Genomic DNA, 17,675 nt, shown 5'->3' with positions numbered 1-17,675 from the left:
GTTGGAAGTTGGAAGATAGATGAATCCAATGCGTTTTAACCCCTGATCTGATACCTAAAGATAGGTAAATAATTTTAGGTGTAGTATATGAAAATAATATCAAATTTGGTACTGATAATTAATATCAAATGTCATGCGACACTAATATCAAATGTAAACCTTAACCCTTGTGTACTAATAGTAATATCGATCATAGTTGAAGGCAAAAAGAACGACACAAAATAATATCATACTAAAAGTCACCTTAGATGTGAGAGGCAGTGGATACCACAAAATAAAAACAGATCAAGTAGAATTTTTTAGTACATATATAAGGTACTCCTGCCTTGTATGCAATCATACATAAATGCATACCAAAATCATCATCAATCTGCATATCCCTTTACTAGTATAGTCCATGGGCAAAAATAAACAAAAAAGAGTAGAAACCCAAGTAGTAAAGGGTAGACACACAGACTGTATGTGATTTACTAATTACAACAAAAAACAATAAAGTTTAGTGATTTGCAATGACATTCACAAAAAACACAGTTTCATATTGGAGGTCAATTCAATTTAATCAGCCGTCTTCCGACGACCACATCTCTGAGCTTTCCGAACATGGTTTGATGACGAAGCAGCACGGCTCGGCCCAGCCGTTCTCTCCATAGGTGGGCAAGGCGGTCGGTCCCTCTGCGCGTCATGCTCTTGACTCCCATAACCGCTTGCTTGGTTGCGTTGGCTGTTCGGTACTGAAGGGTCATTCTGACAAGTCCGCCTATTGTGTCCAATTTGACCACACCTACCACATGAGAGCACTGCAGTTCGCTGCAACGATTCAACTCCATTCTCGTAAAGACGTACCTATCATCAAATCATACTTGCATTCTTAGTGAATGACGAACACCACATATGATACATATAATCTGAACAAAGATGTGTTACCTGAGGCTGTTCTCTCATCAGTTTCCTTGGGCGGCCACGTTGCCTTTTGGTGTTGGGAGGGTCTAGCTCAAAACTAACCTCCGAAGACCTTGACCAGTTTTCCATACAACTGACAGGGTATAACACATGCTCATATAGTGCCGCCATACTAGCCCTCAAGTAAAGTGGTGATACATAATCAGTCAGAGGGTGCTTACACCTGAGTATAGATACTGTAGCGTGCACGCAAGGGAGGCCACTGATTTGCCAAAGTCTACATGTGCATGTCCTATTGAGCATGTTCACCACAAACTGACCAGCAGGCCCAGAGACTTGGTACTCATTTTCCCCATTCCTCCTCCATGAAGTAGAGTTGGATGCCGCATTATCAAGGATCTCTTTTATGACTGGTGGTACGGGATAGTTGTAGTGCTTCACCCACTGACCCCTAATCTGGATACGCTCCAATTGTTTTGTTCGAATTTCCTCCAACAACGCCAGAATAAGTTTTTCACGTGCCTCGGCGATCTTTGCATTAAACGTCTCACACATATTGTTCAGCTGCACAATAATGTCCACATTAGACGATGGTAGATATTAATCACAACCCAAAACAGTTATATATACTTTAAACATGTGTTATACTACTTCAAACTTGTTTACCTGTGTATCACATTTTGCATGACAAGAGAAGTACGCCTTGACCCATTTTTCTTTTGGTGCCACACCCACCAAATGCTCATAGGCAGCCTGGTTGTACACCCGAAGTTCATCCAATCTCTGCTCGAAAACCTCCATAGTCGTGCTCGAAAACCTCCATAGTCGTGCTTTCAGATATTTGCCACATCCTTTTCTTCAACTCTTTACCTGAGAAGCGCTTCTTAAAGTTGTTGTACATATGTTGTACACAGAACCTGTGCTCACTCTGCGGATACTTTTCAGCAATTATCTTCGACAATCCCTGTCCATAAAAAAATAGAAGTTGTTACATAACAAGTAATAATATGATATGAAAAAATTTCCAAGTGCAATACTAACCTTCTGCTGATCAGACATGAATACATATCGAGGGTCGTTTTCAGATAGCTGCAAGTCCTCATCCAAATGGTCTAGAAACCATTTCCACTGCTCGTAGCTTTCAGTTTCACAAACAGCCCAAGCTATAGGCCACCACCTGTGATCGATCCCGATGGCAGTCAATATTTGTCCCTTATACGTCCCCCGCAAAAAACATGTGTCAAGGAAGATGATAGGTCTACAAAACCGTGTCCATCCGATCTTTAGTGGCCCTAGGAAAATATATATTCTGAGGAACCTTGGACTTGAGCTCGGTGTACGTCTATGGTTCTCATAATGTATCTGAACAGTTGAGTCGGGATGCGTTCGAAGCAGCTCATTCTTGTAGTAGAAGAGCTTCTTGTATTGCTTGTCGATGCTCCCAAAGATGCCTTCGAGTACGTGTCCCTTAGCCCTGTATGCCTTCATACGACTAATTCTGGAACCAAACTGCTCGTCTACACATTGTCTGATTGCAACCAATGGGATTTCCGGATTTGCTTTTATCTTCTCAGTGAACTGTTTGCCCAACCACTTAGCCGTGATCCATTTATTTTCTTGAGCCTCTGAACATGTGTGAATATGCTCCCTGTTCACGGTTTGCACCACGTAGTCTCCATTTTTATCCTTATGCATGTACACAAACCAAGTGCACTCACCATAAACCAAGTGCACTCACCATCAGCCCCATCGCACATAGCTCTCAATCTTGTATCATCATTCACTTTGATACGAACGGGCCTCTTCGACATCACGCCATACTGTCGAAGGACCTCTCTAAAGAAGTCTTGGCTGCCGAAGATATGTCCAGGGCTAAAGTGTGGCAACTGATCAGTGGGTATGAACGGTTGTTTCACCACAGGACTACGCATAGGTGTTTCATCGTCTGAAGCAACATCTCTCACCTCAGCATTCGATATGTCAGCTAGCATGTCAGCATCTTCAGCCATCCGTTGGGCTTCATGATTGGGAGTATCTACCACAGGAGAGAATTTGCGGCGTTTGGTAGTCTTCGAGGTAGATCCCGATGCGGTTGTGGCAGAAGCTTTAGCTGCGGCCTGTTGCTGCTCTCTCCTGGCGGTGCGTGGTCATTTCTTCGAAAAAAGACGCAAACATTTGCTCATCTCGACACATGCTTGCCAGAGATATGAACTGATCGAAGTCTTCGCATTCATTATCAGTATGCACATCAAAACCCTCGTTGTGCAGAGGGCAGTCGCCTAAGTCTACGTCGTCATCGTCGTCCTCGACCTGGCCGTGTTGCAAGTTTATGTTGACATCCTCCTCAGGTGCAATTCTTGTTCCTCCAGTGTTCACATCCTCAGCACCCTCAGCACCATTTGTGTTTTCTCCTCCCTGATTTTCATCTGTGTTCACCTCCTCCACCACTGGTGGAAATGTTGTTCCTCCTCAGGCCCCGTTCTGGTTTCTCCTAGATTCAGTATATCCTCAACCTCAGCCAACCGAACAAGGTACTCCTCAAACACAGCAACTGCTTCAACAAAGCCTGGCACAAACAGCCCATTTGAGTGTGTTTTAAATGGCACGTAATCTTCCAAACCATCCATAATTGGCCTGTACACATCATGATCTGTTTGTGCATAATAACATATGCTATTGATTCTGGTTGAGGTGCTTGTTCAACTACTTCAGTTAGCTGCAAAGTCAATGTATTACCACATCAATATCCTTTCTTCCTTCTCAACACCAACATAATATCTTATCAAATCCAATATGCTATGCATTAAAACTAATATCAAAATGAATACACAATCAATGTGAAACGAATCAAACAAAAAAATCAATATCAATCACATGACATTAACAGTACCTCATCAACATTAGGTTGGGCATCCTGAGATGCAACCTGAACCTCATCTCCAACCGATGGTCCAACATCATCTTGTAGTGCTCCCACTACAACATGCATACACCACTATTCAATTCAATCCAAAATTAAATCTGAATATCAAAATGAATACCTTATCAACAAGAGACACATCTATATCAGATGCAATTTGAACTTCATCAGATTGTGTAACTGCTTTAGTTGGCTACATGCATAAAACCAAAACGCATAAAACTAATACCTAAATAAATACAAAGTCATTGATTCACAAACAGAACAAACAAATATCATTGAAAGTACCTCTTGAACATGACATTGAGCTTCAATCGCATCTCCAACCTGAACCTCATCTCCATTGGAAGTTCCAACCTGATATTGTGCTCCCACTCCAACCACTTTCTCAACCTTCAAAATGCATAGCAACAAAACATAATATCAAAACCAATATAGTATGCATGAAAACTAATATAAAAAACAGTCTGCATGTAGTAAATTAGGATAATTCCATGACAGAGGCAGTAGCATTACCTCTTCAACATTACATTGGCCTTCATTAGATTTTATCTCAGCAACTTCATCTTGTAATTCTCCTATTCCAACCACTTTATAAACCTACACCACGCATACCACCACAAAATAAAAGCCAAATTAGTAACTATGCAACCATAATGTAACATTAATTCAAACCAAAAATTAAATCTAAATATCAATGATAGTACCTCATCAACATGAGACACATCTAAATAAGATGAAGTTTGAACTTCAACAGCTTGTTCAACTGCTTTCGTTGGCTGCAAAGTCAACAAATGCAACCATAATCCACATCAATCTCCTCCTCAAAACCAAGAGTACATAATATCAAAATATAATATGAAAATAGATTTGCATGAAGACTAATACATACAAGTTCAGTACCTCAACCAACTAAAATATCTCAATATTAATCACAATACCTCATCAACATGCGCTTGTGCTATATCTGCTTGTCCAACTGCATGGTCTACGTGTCCTTGTAATCCTCCTACCCCATGGGCTTTGTCAACCTACAACATGCATAACAATAAGCCAATAAGTATGCAGTTAACTTACACTCCCTCCGTTCCATAGTAATAGAGTCATTTTGTCATTTTGGTACGTTCCATAGTAATAGAGTCATTTCTCTTTTTAGTAAAAGTCAACACATTTTTCCACACCTGCTTTACTCTCTCTTACTTTTTTCTCTCTCTATCTCTCTACTTTTTTCATTTTCCACTTTATTCTCCATTTATTTAACTCACCTAACACAATTTTTCTTAATCTCCGTGCCGAAAAGAAACGTCTTCATTACTATGGAACGGAGGGAGTATGGAGTTGATTTTACAATGAAAACAAACTTTGAAAAATAATACATTCCATGAACACTTATATGGAGAAATAAAACACATTTAATACCTCATTTACAACAGCATCATCATCTTCCTCCATTGCATCACCAACATTAACATCACCAACATCATCCTACAAGGTAATGTCCACATTTAGATATGGTAGTTATTACAGTTATAATACAACCAAATATAACACTAAATATGATACCTGAACCACAGCAAATTCATCCATCAAATTTTTTATAATGCTTTCTTCTTCCTTTTTTTTCGCCTTCCATCCCTCACGTGCTTGCACCAAGCTATCGAGATGCTTGTTCATCTTCGATGAGCGGTTCAGAAGGATGCCCAATTTGAATACCCACACATCCATCATTGAACTGGGGATGACAGTAATAAGACTCACATATAGCGTGTCTTGGATATCCAACTCTGACCATCATACTTGACAATTCAAACAGTTAAACTGCAGTATGCTCACATAGTCAATGTATTTTAACCTTCTCGTAATGTAATCTCCTGCGTGGAACACACCATGGTGGTGAAGCGCAATCGTAAAACAATCGGGCCTACTCTTTATTCAAAGTCAAGCAAACCAACAAAACCCATTAATTTCGGATATTACTACCTTTTTTGAGGTGCATAAAATACATAAATTTCCACAAAACCCTAACCTCAACATTACATGATTACAAATTTATAATCAAGTACATAGCCGAACAATGTTACGGGACAAAAGGCGTACCATATTCAAGCTCCGGGTGGAAGATAGAAATATTTATACCACGGAGTTTCCATGTCTCTTCCTCAAGGTCTATTATCACCCGAGGACGGCTAGGGCCAGTATCACCATTGTTCCTTGTATTTTGACTCGACTCAGCACCATCATTTGTCGGCGTTTTTCGACTTGACCCAGCACCATCATCATCATCACCGGTCTTCTTCTTTCGTCCCCTTTTTTTCGGCGGCATCACGGTCGCTGATTGTGGCCGGCGAAACAACTTTTGGAGAGTGGAAACCGCCTATTAGCGACAAAGAGGAGTTAGAGTCGAAAAATGCAAATGTTCGAATCAGGTGAGAGGAAAATGAGAGGGAAAATGGAGGGTTGGTGTGAGGGAAGGAAGATAAACTGTAGAAAATGGTGGGAAGTTGGAAGGGTCTCTCAAAAGTCACTCAAATTTTCCTCTCTCTCATTACGTGTCAACACCCCATTTCCTCTATTTTATATGTGTATATATGAAAGTACATGCAAATCCGGATGATGCTGACTGATTGAAAAAATTTCAATTTTGAAATGTCAAAACCATGCCCAATACTAAGGGACTAAATCTGATATTTATTAAAACGTGAAATGATATTAGTTTTTGAAGTATCGAGTATCATATTTGATATTATTTTACACATGCGTATAGTACAGTTGTACCGCATCTGATATATAATTTGTACTAATGAGGACCAACTATGATATTATTTTACTCATGCGTATACCACTTTTGATATTATTTTATGAACCACATTTGTATGCCAATTTTGATATTTGTTTGTGTTGATTTAGCCGTATAATTACCACTGTAATATAGTACTCCTAACTGGATACCCTCGTATGTAGTCATTACCCATCGAAGAATACCCATTTTCGGCCATGATCACAAATCACAACAACTAAAACTAAAACTAAAATTAAAACTAAAACTAAACCTAAAACTACAACTAAAACTAAAGTCTAAAACTTGTAACTTTGGAAAAAATCATACTTAGAACACATAATTCAATCAAAACAAGTTACATCGATTTAAACACTTCAAATTTTTTTCCCAACATCACGCACACTTTAAATTACAGTTCTTCCTCACAAAATGTTTCTTCACCCAAATTTTCCCCCACACACTGCAATATATTAGTCAAAACCTACTTCATGAAACTCACCAAAATGGCTACAAACGAAACTAACAACGATAACACCAAAATACAGTCTTTCGCTTTACTTCCACCTTGACACCGTTTTCGATATATTTCAGAATCAACTTCTTCTTCTCCTCCGACTTCGTCTTCACGCCCATTGTTTCCAACCAAGTAATTGCAGCCTTCAAAATACACAGACTTGGGATGACACCAACGAAAATAATCGCAGCCTCCAACCTTGCCCTTTTTCTCGCAAACGAAATACAACATTCCATTTGATTGCTTTCTTGTGTCGACAACGATTTTGAGAATCGCTCTTTGCCGGCACATACAATTTTCGTACTCAAACCAGAGCCACCTACAACCATTCACTCCTACCCCATCAGCCGAATTTTTAACGGAATGTGAAGACATGAAGACAAGCTTGATGTTGTGGAGAGAAGCAGGAACAAGAAGAAGAAGAATCGCGATTTTACGGAGAGAATGGTTGACACAAGAGGAAGAAGAAGAAGGAAACAAGTGAGATAGGAGAGAGAATTGGGTCATATTTAGAGGAGAGGCAAGAGAGAGAGATAAAACAATCATGACACCACCTGCAAAAAATAAATGATGTTCTGACTTCATACACAGTAAAAAAATTTGAAATGTCCAAATTGCCCAAGCCCTAAAAAGGGCATTTTCTTCTGAAAACAGTGCTCTAGGACCGTTTTTGAAATAAACCCTTAGTCCAGGGATGCCTGACGATATTTTTAAAGTCCAAGGACTATGGGCGAGATAAACCCATAGTCCAGGGACCATTTTTGTAATTCACTCTATACATTATGATTTACTTCGTTAATGAGATATTTTCTACTCCTACTTTTCAAGAAAAATAAAACAATCTGGTTTAAATTGTATAAAAAAAACAATTGCATTTCGTTTGCAATTCCACTAAATTAAATTGGAGTGCTATAAATGTGATTAATAAATTCGGTTGCTATAACTCATAGTTATAACTGATTAATCCCCTTTTCATTTACTATGGTGTCATTCGGTTGCTATGACTCATTATCATACGATTATCCATCTAGGATTAAGTTGTGAGATTATTTTAGTTGGAGGGATGGCTATGATTCATTATCATATGATTATCCATCTAAGATTAAGTTATGAGATTATTTTAGTTGGAGGGGTAGCTATGACTCATTATCATATGTATCCATCTAGGATTAAGTTGTAAGATTCAATCTCATGAACCAAACATAATACATATTCAATCATGAGATATAATCTTTCAAACCGAACAAGCTCATGATTAAAACTTCAATAAAAGATCAATTACTAGTTTTTAGACAACTCTACAAGTGGAATATTGCTACACCATTTTCAATGATGGGCCGAGCTGGCCTGGCCCAGCCAGCCCAGCCCACTTGATAAGTTACTCATCACTCCATGGTTAAACATATGAACAAATACTATTCAAATATAATCTTATACACTATATATCTAATTATTTCGAAAAAAAATCCATCTAATACACACACATCACTTAACAGTTAACAGAATATTACATAGTAAACCAAATAATAAACTTATTAACTACAAATTACTCTCACTCTAAACCATGATTGCAAGAGAGAGAATGAAATGTGACCCAAGTTGGAAGCTGTTGTTTGCTCTTTTGAAATAGCATTAATGACGATACCAAAAAGTAGGAGTCTTGCACCTACCACAAGCACTTGGTCAATAAAGTTGCAATACTTTAGGTAGAGATCACTAAATGCAATTCTTCTCTTCTTCTTCTTTTTCTTCTTCCATTTGAGATAGGAGTATTACTTTTCTTGAGCTACCATGCATTGTGATTATGAATCTGCCTAGTCTAAAATGGTCTAGCTAGGACTCAAACATATCCTAACAAAACTAATGTCCAAATGTGGACAAACCCTAATCCATTTCATATGAAACAACATTAACAGAACATGTCCAAGTACAGATTTGTATGGTAAATGCAAACAGAAAAATACTAGCATATTTATCTATATATGTATGTATACCTAAATTTGCAAAACAAAGAGTTACCTTTTGCATGGAAGGAAAGGCATACGTGATATTGGCACGGCTCAATCAGATAACCGGGCTCTAAGCCCACTGAGCGCGGCTTTCAAATTGAACCGCACCAATATCTCGTAGTATACCACTCTCTATCAATTGCAAGATAAGAGAGGAAGAAGATGGTTAGTGAAGGAGGAGTAATGCAAGGGGAGATATATAAATAAGAGAGAGAGGGGGATCGGAGGCATTGAATTTGCCAACAACCCAACAACAAAAAGGAGAGTATATTTACTCAAAAGCTATGTAACCATGAAAAAGGTCACTGCAGCAAATCTGGAGCCTTCAATTTGCATTTATGAGGTCGGGGAAAAGGCGTGTTAGCACCATCACTACTAACTGCAATTTTTATTAATTATTTTTTGAATTTCAAAATATGTCCATTTTTTTATTTTAAGTAATCGAAGAAATTAAATTCATGGCAGTGGTTTTCTAGTTTATAAATAACTGCCGTCGTTGTCGATTTTGGTTTTGAGGAATTTTCTTGTTTCTTCGTTTTGTTTTTATTTACTTTGTATTTATGAAACGAGAATTATTTGGGTGAAATGATTGTCGTATTAGGAGTGGTGTAACTGTAACTATAAATACCAGTGGACTATTAATTCATTTCTCTATGGACCATTTCTTTCATCATGAATTCAACAATAAATTGTCCCTATGTGCCTTGAACTTTAACCTTCATGATCTGTCAAAAAGGAATCTTCACCTATTATAAATGTATAACTTTGATATGCAGTTACTGCATACAACGCCGAAAACGTCAATTGTGTCTGAATGATCCGAAAATCGCAATGCACTAGTGAATCGTTTAAGGGTGAAATAGTCATTTGAATATTTTTTGGATTTTATTTTAAATTTTTTGTATTTTCATTTGTTTAAAGTTACTAGGGTTTTCAACTTATAGATATGTTTTGATGTTAAAATAATTATCTATAAATGTGATTAATAAATTCAAAGTGAAGTAAATTGGTGAACCTTGATGTACTATACATTTGGATATATATGAGTTTTTGCCAAGATTAAAAGTATAATCTTGTAATGGAAGTTTCAATTAACATTCGTGAGTATGGGGGGTCTCATTGTCGAGTTTAATCCTTGGGTTCCCATTTCACTTTTGCTTTAGATTATGAATCAAGAGACAAAATAAATCCAACAATAAAGCTTTGTGTTCCACAAGTAGCCCATGCCCTTAAAATCTCACATTATACTGTTGGAGGAAATGGCTACAAAATTGAAAAACCCCCAAAAGGTTGAAAAAAGTAAAAAATTAAACCACACATTCTTTATTCGGAAGTGAAAACCTTCAGTTTTAATTGAACTTAAATTTAGTAAACTATATTGAGAGCCGAATATATATTTCTACATTTTTGTAATACATAGGTCACGTGAGTATTTTAAAGGCAGTATGATGCAAACATGCTACAAGAACGACCGACTGATAGAGAACTACATGAGTTTAAAATGAATAAAAAATTTTGAAAATTAAAATAAATTTTTTAAAAATTAATAAAATGACAATTTTGCCCCTTAAACGATGTCTAGTGGCTAAAATCCAAGACAATTGACGTTTTCGACGTCATTGATAAGTAAATAATTAACTAGATACTACTACAAGAAAAGAAGAGGCATTAGGAGGATGTTGATATGGGTAGGAATAAAGAAGGTTAGGAATATAGAGAAATAATTGGTTGAGGAAGTGTCCCTCTCTTCATGCTATGCTATATGCCATTAAAACTATGTTGTGTTTTCAACGTACATCACACCAACATTAAACACCATGGCTGTTTTCACGTGATTTTAGTGACCACCTCTTGTCCCTCACCTAACTCCTCTTAGTCTATCTCTACACATTTACACATCAAGATTCAAGTCTTCTTATAATGTGTAGTCTTGATCCTTGCCCTATGTCGATGGCGAAGACAGCGGCGCCAGCCACAACGGACCTTTGTCGACGACGACGAGGGTGGTGTAGCGAGCCATTACATGGCTTGGATAGAATTAAATTGGGCGCCGATAATTATAATGAACAAATTTAATTTTGGGACCTTATCATAAAGAAAAAGAGGCATCTATGAAGTATAAATGAAGGTGGACCACTTGCTCACATAGTTGCTCACTTTCAACTCGGATAACTAATTGTGATTCATAAATACCAATAAAAAAAATTGCCACAATTTATCTCAATCTTATGTTTGTATTAATGAAGATTAATACTTGATAAATATGTGGATATTTTTCAACACTTTTGAATAAATATGTTTTGCCGAAAAATCTTTGAAATTGACAAGATAGTTACTAGAAATTGTTGAGATATGTCTATAGTTCTTTCATTATTAAATTTATATATTCTACCAAAATTTACACATCAACAATATTCGGATTTTTTTTTAATTCTTGTGAATAAATTAGTTTGCGTTTTCTTCAATATTCAGAAAAATATGAATTTTATTTTGTGAATAAATTTGTCAAACGTTTGAGGTGTTCAATCTGATTACAAAATTAATGAAATCTGTCTTATTAAGATACCAATTTCGTGTACGAATCAAACACCTAATTCTTTTTCCTTCTTAATATAATTATAAGCATTAATTTAAAGCATTAACCCTCTTTATCTTTATTCATATCCCCTATTTTTCGTTGTTTCGAACGCGTCCCAAATTATACAGTCAAAACCCTTTAAAGCTTCAATTACTCTGCTTTGATTTGTGTGTTTGTTGTTTCGATTTCTGATATTCGCAGTTGGAGATTTAAAATTCGAATCTTGCGATGGCCAAGAGTTCTTTCAAACTAGAGCACCCTTTGGGTATGCAATTTCTACCTTGGCATTTTGTATTGATTTTGGTAATATGATAATTTGATGTAGTGATAAATGTTTGGTAACCCCTTTTATTGATTGGTAGCTTTCCCAAAGGGAAAACTGTTTTTTTTTTTTTTTTAATTCTTTCTATTTTTTATTTGACTTTGTGGTTTGATTGTATATTGCTTGAATAGCAGTTGCTATCTGATTGGTGATTGGTTTGTTTTTTGGGTTGAATACATGAATTTGATTTCTTGCAGTATGATGATTGATATGTGAATATAGAAATTTGGTTGAACTCTGATGATCACAGAGTACAGTCAGATTGAAAGCTCCCCCTAAATTGGCTGACATAATTCCCCAATATCTAGGGCATCACCACTTTCTTAATCAGAGTTCTTGAAGCTTTTAGTTAGTTGCTGTTTATATCTTTGATTATAAGAAAACGGTTAACTGTGTGAGTACTGACTCTTGTACTGTACGAATCGAATTAGGTTCGATCTGTATTCATTTTATTAGGGCCTCCTGGGACTAAAGCTGTTATAATTTGTGTTTTACATTTTTCTACATGCATAACGTTTGTGCTCGTCCAGCATTATTGCTGCCAAGCTTGGTCTCTTCATCAGAATATCTCTGTATCCGTAGCTGACCTCTCATTTTTTCGGTGTCCATTACTGCAGAGAAAAGACAGGCAGAGTCTGGTCGCATCAGAGAGAAATATCCAGATAGAATTCCAGTGAGTTAAACAATTTATTCCGCAGTTGAGGTGTAATTATATGCATTGTTTGCAGTTCTTATTTCCCTTTTTGTTATTATACATTTAGGTCATTGTGGAGAAGGCAGGAAGGAGTGATGTTCCTGACATTGATAAAAAGAAGTGAGTGCAACAACTTAACTGTGGTGTAAAGAGCTCATTAATCTAATTTTCATTATATTTATCTTTGTAGAACATGATGTGATTATCATGTGTATGTGTTAGTTACAGCTTAATTAAAACTATAATTTGTGGATGCTTGTTGATTAAGACGGTGATTAGCAATCCCTTTTGAGGGCACGCAAGTGTTGATCCTCCTGTGTAAAGGGAGAGATCTCAAGCTCAATCCCCCTCAAAACCCAGAAAAATAAAAATAAAGGAAGATCAAGAAGAAGAAGACGAACCACTGTAATCAGTAGGGCTTTCTCTAATATATTCGGATAAGGCTTAGTTACCTAACTGAGATCATCTTGCACGTGTGTTTTTTCCATTTAGTGATAGATAGTGGTTGAATGCATGTTTTTTAACTTATACTTATCTTCCTAAGGTTGCAACGAAACCTTAATTTGTCGCTGTTAAGTTAAGCAACTAATGAATTTTTTACTAGAATGCATCATCACTTCCTATGAATTACAGATATCTGGTTCCTGCTGATCTGACCGTGGGACAGTTTGTTTATGTGGTTCGGAAGAGGATCAAACTGAGTGCTGAGAAAGCTATCTTCATATTTGTCAACGATGTACTGCCTCCGACTGGTGAGTGGGCTAGCTCCTTACGATTCACTGCCTATTCATATTTGTTGTTCACTTATAACTTACAATGTGCTTTGGTTGTTAGCTTCATTGTTGTCTGCAATCTATGACGAGTACAAGGATGAAGACGGGTTTCTCTACATGACTTATAGCGGCGAGAACACGTTTGGCTTTTACAAAGGCCAGTGACCATCAATTTCTTTAGCTAGCATTTCAATTGTACATTTCTCTCCGGTTCATTACTTTTGCCTGCTACCTTCCATTAGAAACTTACTTGCACAATAACTTGGCTAATAAATCTCTGTTCATATCATCATTATTATGCAAATTTCAAGAGTCTTGATTGATCACAAATGAAGGTGAAAATGTATGGATTGTGCCATCTACTCGAATAGCTTCATAGTCTAAAGTTGCATTACATGATTTGGGAAATCCAATTTCATTTGCGGCATACATAGGTGTGTTTGTGTTCATGTGTTGGAGGTTTTCTTTTGGCATTTATTTTTCACCCACTTGATGCTCATGGATGTGCTGTTCTTGACCTTGAGTGCCGCTGCTTTGGCCTTCCCGAACCCACCCGTCTTCTTTTCAGCTGCAGTCTCCTTGTTGCCTTTGGTGTCCTCCTCTGCCATAGCACCAAACCCTCCCTCGCCCCATTGATCTGCCCAGCTCGGCCCGTCCGTAGCCATCCTAGTTTCCTGCATATAGATTGCTTTCATATTAGATCTGATTAAGATTCTTGCTCACACTAATCTACATAGATTGCAAGAATCTAGGCAAACACACACACACACAAGAGAGGGAGAGAGAATACCTGGTGTTGAAGATAGAGATGGGAGTTGAAATTGAATGAAGAAAGAGATGATTCTCAATGGTAGATATATGGGATAATAAGCAAGGATGCATGTGGATGGGCTGTCATTTTAACAAATTTTCTTTTCTTTAAGAAGAAATGCCAACTCACAAGTTACTGTCTTTCTAAGCAACGTTTTGGTTCCCTACCATTATTATTATTGTTTCTTATATCATTTCTCAATGCTAATTTGGCCTAATTCCCAGTTAAGCTATTCCACTATTAATTGTTTTGTGGTTTTCAAAACCCCATATTTGAGCAAATGATAGAGAGAATTACATTTTTAGTGTTTGGACATTACACTTGTATCATTTGTTATCTCTATTCTTTAAAAATATCACCAATCGTCATTGATATAATATTGTTGGAAGCACTTTTGCACATTTGGAAACTTTTTTTTTACAAAAATCCTTATGCTATAGTATTATTTATTTATGTTTTTTCATGAGAAAGAGAACTACCACTTCGGCTATATTTGGTTCATTTATTTTGTTGCATTTTCCTAAGAGAAGTTGTCGAAGTATGTGGCAATTATTTGGTTCATTTATGTTGTATTTCCTCAAGAGAAGTTGTCAAAGTATGTGGCAAATAATTGTTCGTCACACCACGTACTTGAAAGGAAATGAATGAACCAAAATGACGGTTTTTTCTTGTGAAAAATACCTAAATGGGCCGTAAAGCTTTAGGGGTATTGTAGTTTAAAGAAATGCAAAAGTCCTTTCAATGATATTATATCAATGTCTAGAGATGGACGGTTTTTTCTTGTGAAAAATACCTAAATGGGCCGTAAAGCTTTAGGGGTATTGTAGTCTAAAGAAATGCAAAAGTCCTTTCAATGATATTATATCAATGTCTAGAGATGTCTAATGATATTTTTAAAGAATGTGGATTGTAGACATTATTACTGCAATGTCCAAAAACTGAAAATGTAGTCCTCTCAATATTTTACTAAATCTTTTAGTTTTCTTTTCTTTTTTTGGTTTGAAATTAACACTTTTACACTATACTAATTTGGACTGACAAAGAGGAACTTGAGGATGAAGCTTCAAAGGGTCAAGATTCAGACATTATAAATTCGATTCTGTTGCTTCCTTTTCACACAACAGATTTGTCGTTGAATTACTACTTTCTTCATCCCCTTGATTTGTGTGCGTAACTCTTTGTTTTATTGACCACCAAATCTTGTTTCCACTTTCTCTTTACCTTTCAACATTTTTTGTTTTGAACGGCAAAAAAGAACGCCTCAACAAAATTGATTCTTCAAATAATTAGTGAGGAAGAGATGCTTTTCTTGCAAATGGGAGTATCAATGTTCCTTAATTGTTGCCGTTACCACGTTTCTTAGATTCTCAAAACATGTAAATCAACACAAAATTGAAGTATAATACAAATAAAAATATTTCCTGTCATCTAAATTACTACAATTAAAAGCCATAAATAAATTGATTCACTTTGTTTTCCTCGTCGACTTGGACTTGCTCAATTTCCTACTCTTTTCGTCAAAACTACTCAAACTATATCCACTGGGAATCGCAAAAGGATCTTGCGGGAGGCTACCCCCGCACGTCTGGTGACGGGCGGATCCACCCCTCAGCCACGACGACGACAACGAGAAGTAGCCGCTCCCGTTGTCGCTAGCAAACTGCCCCGGGCTTGAGAGCGGAGTGAAGAAATCATCAGCCGGCTGCAGCTCCACAAATTTGGTGAATGTTATCACCACTCTTACTGTAGGAACCACAGGAATCGCAACCTGAGACAATAACAAAATTAAAATTTCGAAATAAAGGAAAATCGCATAAAGCGTGTGTTGGTTGGTTTTTTACTTATATGCATGAAAAGAATGAATTAAAGCAAAAGCATATCAAAATAAATACTGCACTGAATCAGAAAACCGGGGGAGGGACCCAAAGAAGTAGTGAATTGTCGATTTTGACCCTCACCTTTACGGGAAATGTACCGGAGGGAAACGTCGTCGTCAGAATCTCCCGCATGCGTCTAACGGCCTTCACTTTATTCACTAGGATATCAAGTAACGGAAGTAACTCCTCCGTCTTCAACGGAAACTGCTCCGTTAGCCACACCGTCGGCCGGAGACTCTTCGCATACTCCTTCTCCTTCGTCGCCGGCGCCGCCGCTAATCTCTCACCGTGCGGCGGCGGCTTCGATCTCCTCGAATCGATCGGGATTATATCCACGCTCTTCCTCGACACCGTCACGAATTCCCGATCCTCCCTGACGAAGCTGCTGTGCCGCCGCTGATTTCTGCTTCCGTCGCTGAATCGCGGATTCTCAGCGACGATGAAGCCTTCGTCCGACTCGTCGTCGATCTCCAGCGGCAGCACGCACGTCGGCGAGAACGGATCGTCTCTGCGCTCCGCCGCGTTCACTTTCCGCGAGCGGAAAGTGAACATCACATTGTGCATTTCGTAAACCCTAGCTTTCCATTCCCCGACGCTCTCCGTCTTCTCCTGCCGCCTCCAATTCGTACGGCCGATCAATTCCGCCTTCGTCACGTCCATCCCCGGCCGATAAACGCTCGTCTGATTGCAGAAATTGGAAACCTCGGCGTCGGATAACGGATTCCCCGCATTCTCAAACGCATCGTAGATTTTCCTCTCGTCGTGGTTGAGGATCAGGAGAGATCCCTCCGGAACGTCAATTCCGTTACCGTTACCGCAATTGAAGTCGTTTAGGAAGAGAAAGCTCTGATTCGCGCGCTGGATTTTGAGTCCGTCGTAGCCGGCGAGGGAAGTGTCGGCGCGTAGATTACCATCGCGCTTCCAGATTTTGTAAGTATCAGAGGGAGCGATTTTGCCAACGAACGGCACAATCGAGCTCTCGAAATGAAACGAGATCTCCATGTAGAAGTCCCTCATCCGCCGCAGCGCCGCCACGAGGCGCGGCAGGCGGCGCCGCCACTTGCACCAGGCGGCGCGGTGGTGGTGCTGGACCAGCGGCGCGACGATCTCCGGGCGGCGGCGGAGGAGCGCCTCCTGGAGCGGATTCCATCCGGCGGCGTTCTGGAGGGAGATGTTGGCACCGGCGGCGGCGAGCGCGCGGGCGGCGACGGCGTCGTTGAGGCGGACGGCGATGTGGAGCGGGGTCTCGCGGAGGCGGTTTTCGCGGCCGTCGAGGGCGGCGGAGATTCGGTCGGCGATTTGCTCGTGGGCGAGGGATTCGGATTCGGTTTTGATCAGAGTGGGATCGGGGAGTTTGGGGAGGGTGGAGAGGAGTTTAGTGAGGGCGAAATGGTCGGCGGTGGCGACGGCATAGTGGATGGGGCTGTCGGAGAATTCGTGGGGGCGGATGACGGCGGCCGTCGATTTGGGGGAGGACTTGGACATTGGGGGTTTTTGA

At 38.8% G+C, this 17,675-nt stretch overlaps 3 protein-coding genes and 1 long non-coding RNA gene across 5 annotated transcripts; 1 reads left to right on the top strand and 3 right to left on the bottom strand.

Moving 5' to 3' along the window:
- Positions 1-555: 555 nt before the first annotated feature.
- On the bottom strand, positions 556-2,909 carry LOC125187941 (uncharacterized). The gene is made up of 7 exons (XM_048084623.2): positions 2,639-2,909; positions 2,219-2,525; positions 1,942-2,077; positions 1,718-1,864; positions 1,567-1,653; positions 925-1,464; positions 556-843 (listed from the first exon to the last, which is right to left on the bottom strand). Exons 1-7 carry the CDS (start codon positions 2,907-2,909, stop codon positions 556-558), a joined length of 1,776 nt encoding a protein of 591 aa, XP_047940580.2.
- A 4,054-nt stretch (positions 2,910-6,963) lies between these two features.
- Positions 6,964-9,329, bottom strand: LOC148931692 (uncharacterized). Of its 2 annotated transcripts, none has more exons than XR_016135452.1 (2): positions 9,133-9,329; positions 6,964-7,432 (listed from the first exon to the last, which is right to left on the bottom strand). It is a non-coding gene; the product is annotated as an uncharacterized LOC148931692 (long non-coding RNA). The 2 variants fall into 2 exon arrangements; XR_016135451.1 differs by lacking the exon at positions 6,964-7,432 and adding an exon at positions 8,564-8,779.
- Positions 9,330-11,761: 2,432 nt separating this feature from the next.
- LOC125205688 (autophagy-related protein 8C-like) lies at positions 11,762-13,778 on the top strand. Its single transcript, XM_048104759.2, has 5 exons — positions 11,762-11,965; positions 12,640-12,695; positions 12,784-12,836; positions 13,350-13,468; positions 13,551-13,778. Exons 1-5 carry the CDS (start codon positions 11,929-11,931, stop codon positions 13,652-13,654), a joined length of 369 nt encoding a protein of 122 aa, XP_047960716.1. The 5' UTR covers positions 11,762-11,928; the 3' UTR covers positions 13,655-13,778.
- Positions 13,779-15,677: 1,899 nt separating this feature from the next.
- LOC125205672 (ankyrin repeat family protein) lies at positions 15,678-17,675 on the bottom strand. Its single transcript, XM_048104736.2, has 2 exons — positions 16,259-17,675; positions 15,678-16,068 (listed from the first exon to the last, which is right to left on the bottom strand). The coding sequence occupies exons 1-2, from the start codon at positions 17,660-17,662 to the stop codon at positions 15,766-15,768; spliced, it is 1,707 nt and encodes a 568-aa protein (XP_047960693.1). The 5' UTR covers positions 17,663-17,675; the 3' UTR covers positions 15,678-15,765.

The sequence above is a fragment of the Salvia hispanica genome, chromosome 2 (assembly GCF_029641045.1).
Source record: "Salvia hispanica isolate PSC_SH4W2 chromosome 2, Shi_PSC_v1, whole genome shotgun sequence".
NCBI lineage: Eukaryota > Viridiplantae > Streptophyta > Magnoliopsida > Lamiales > Lamiaceae > Salvia > Salvia hispanica.
The sequence above is the reverse complement of the archived record's forward strand: the minus strand, read 5'-3'. Positions and strand labels throughout refer to the sequence as shown.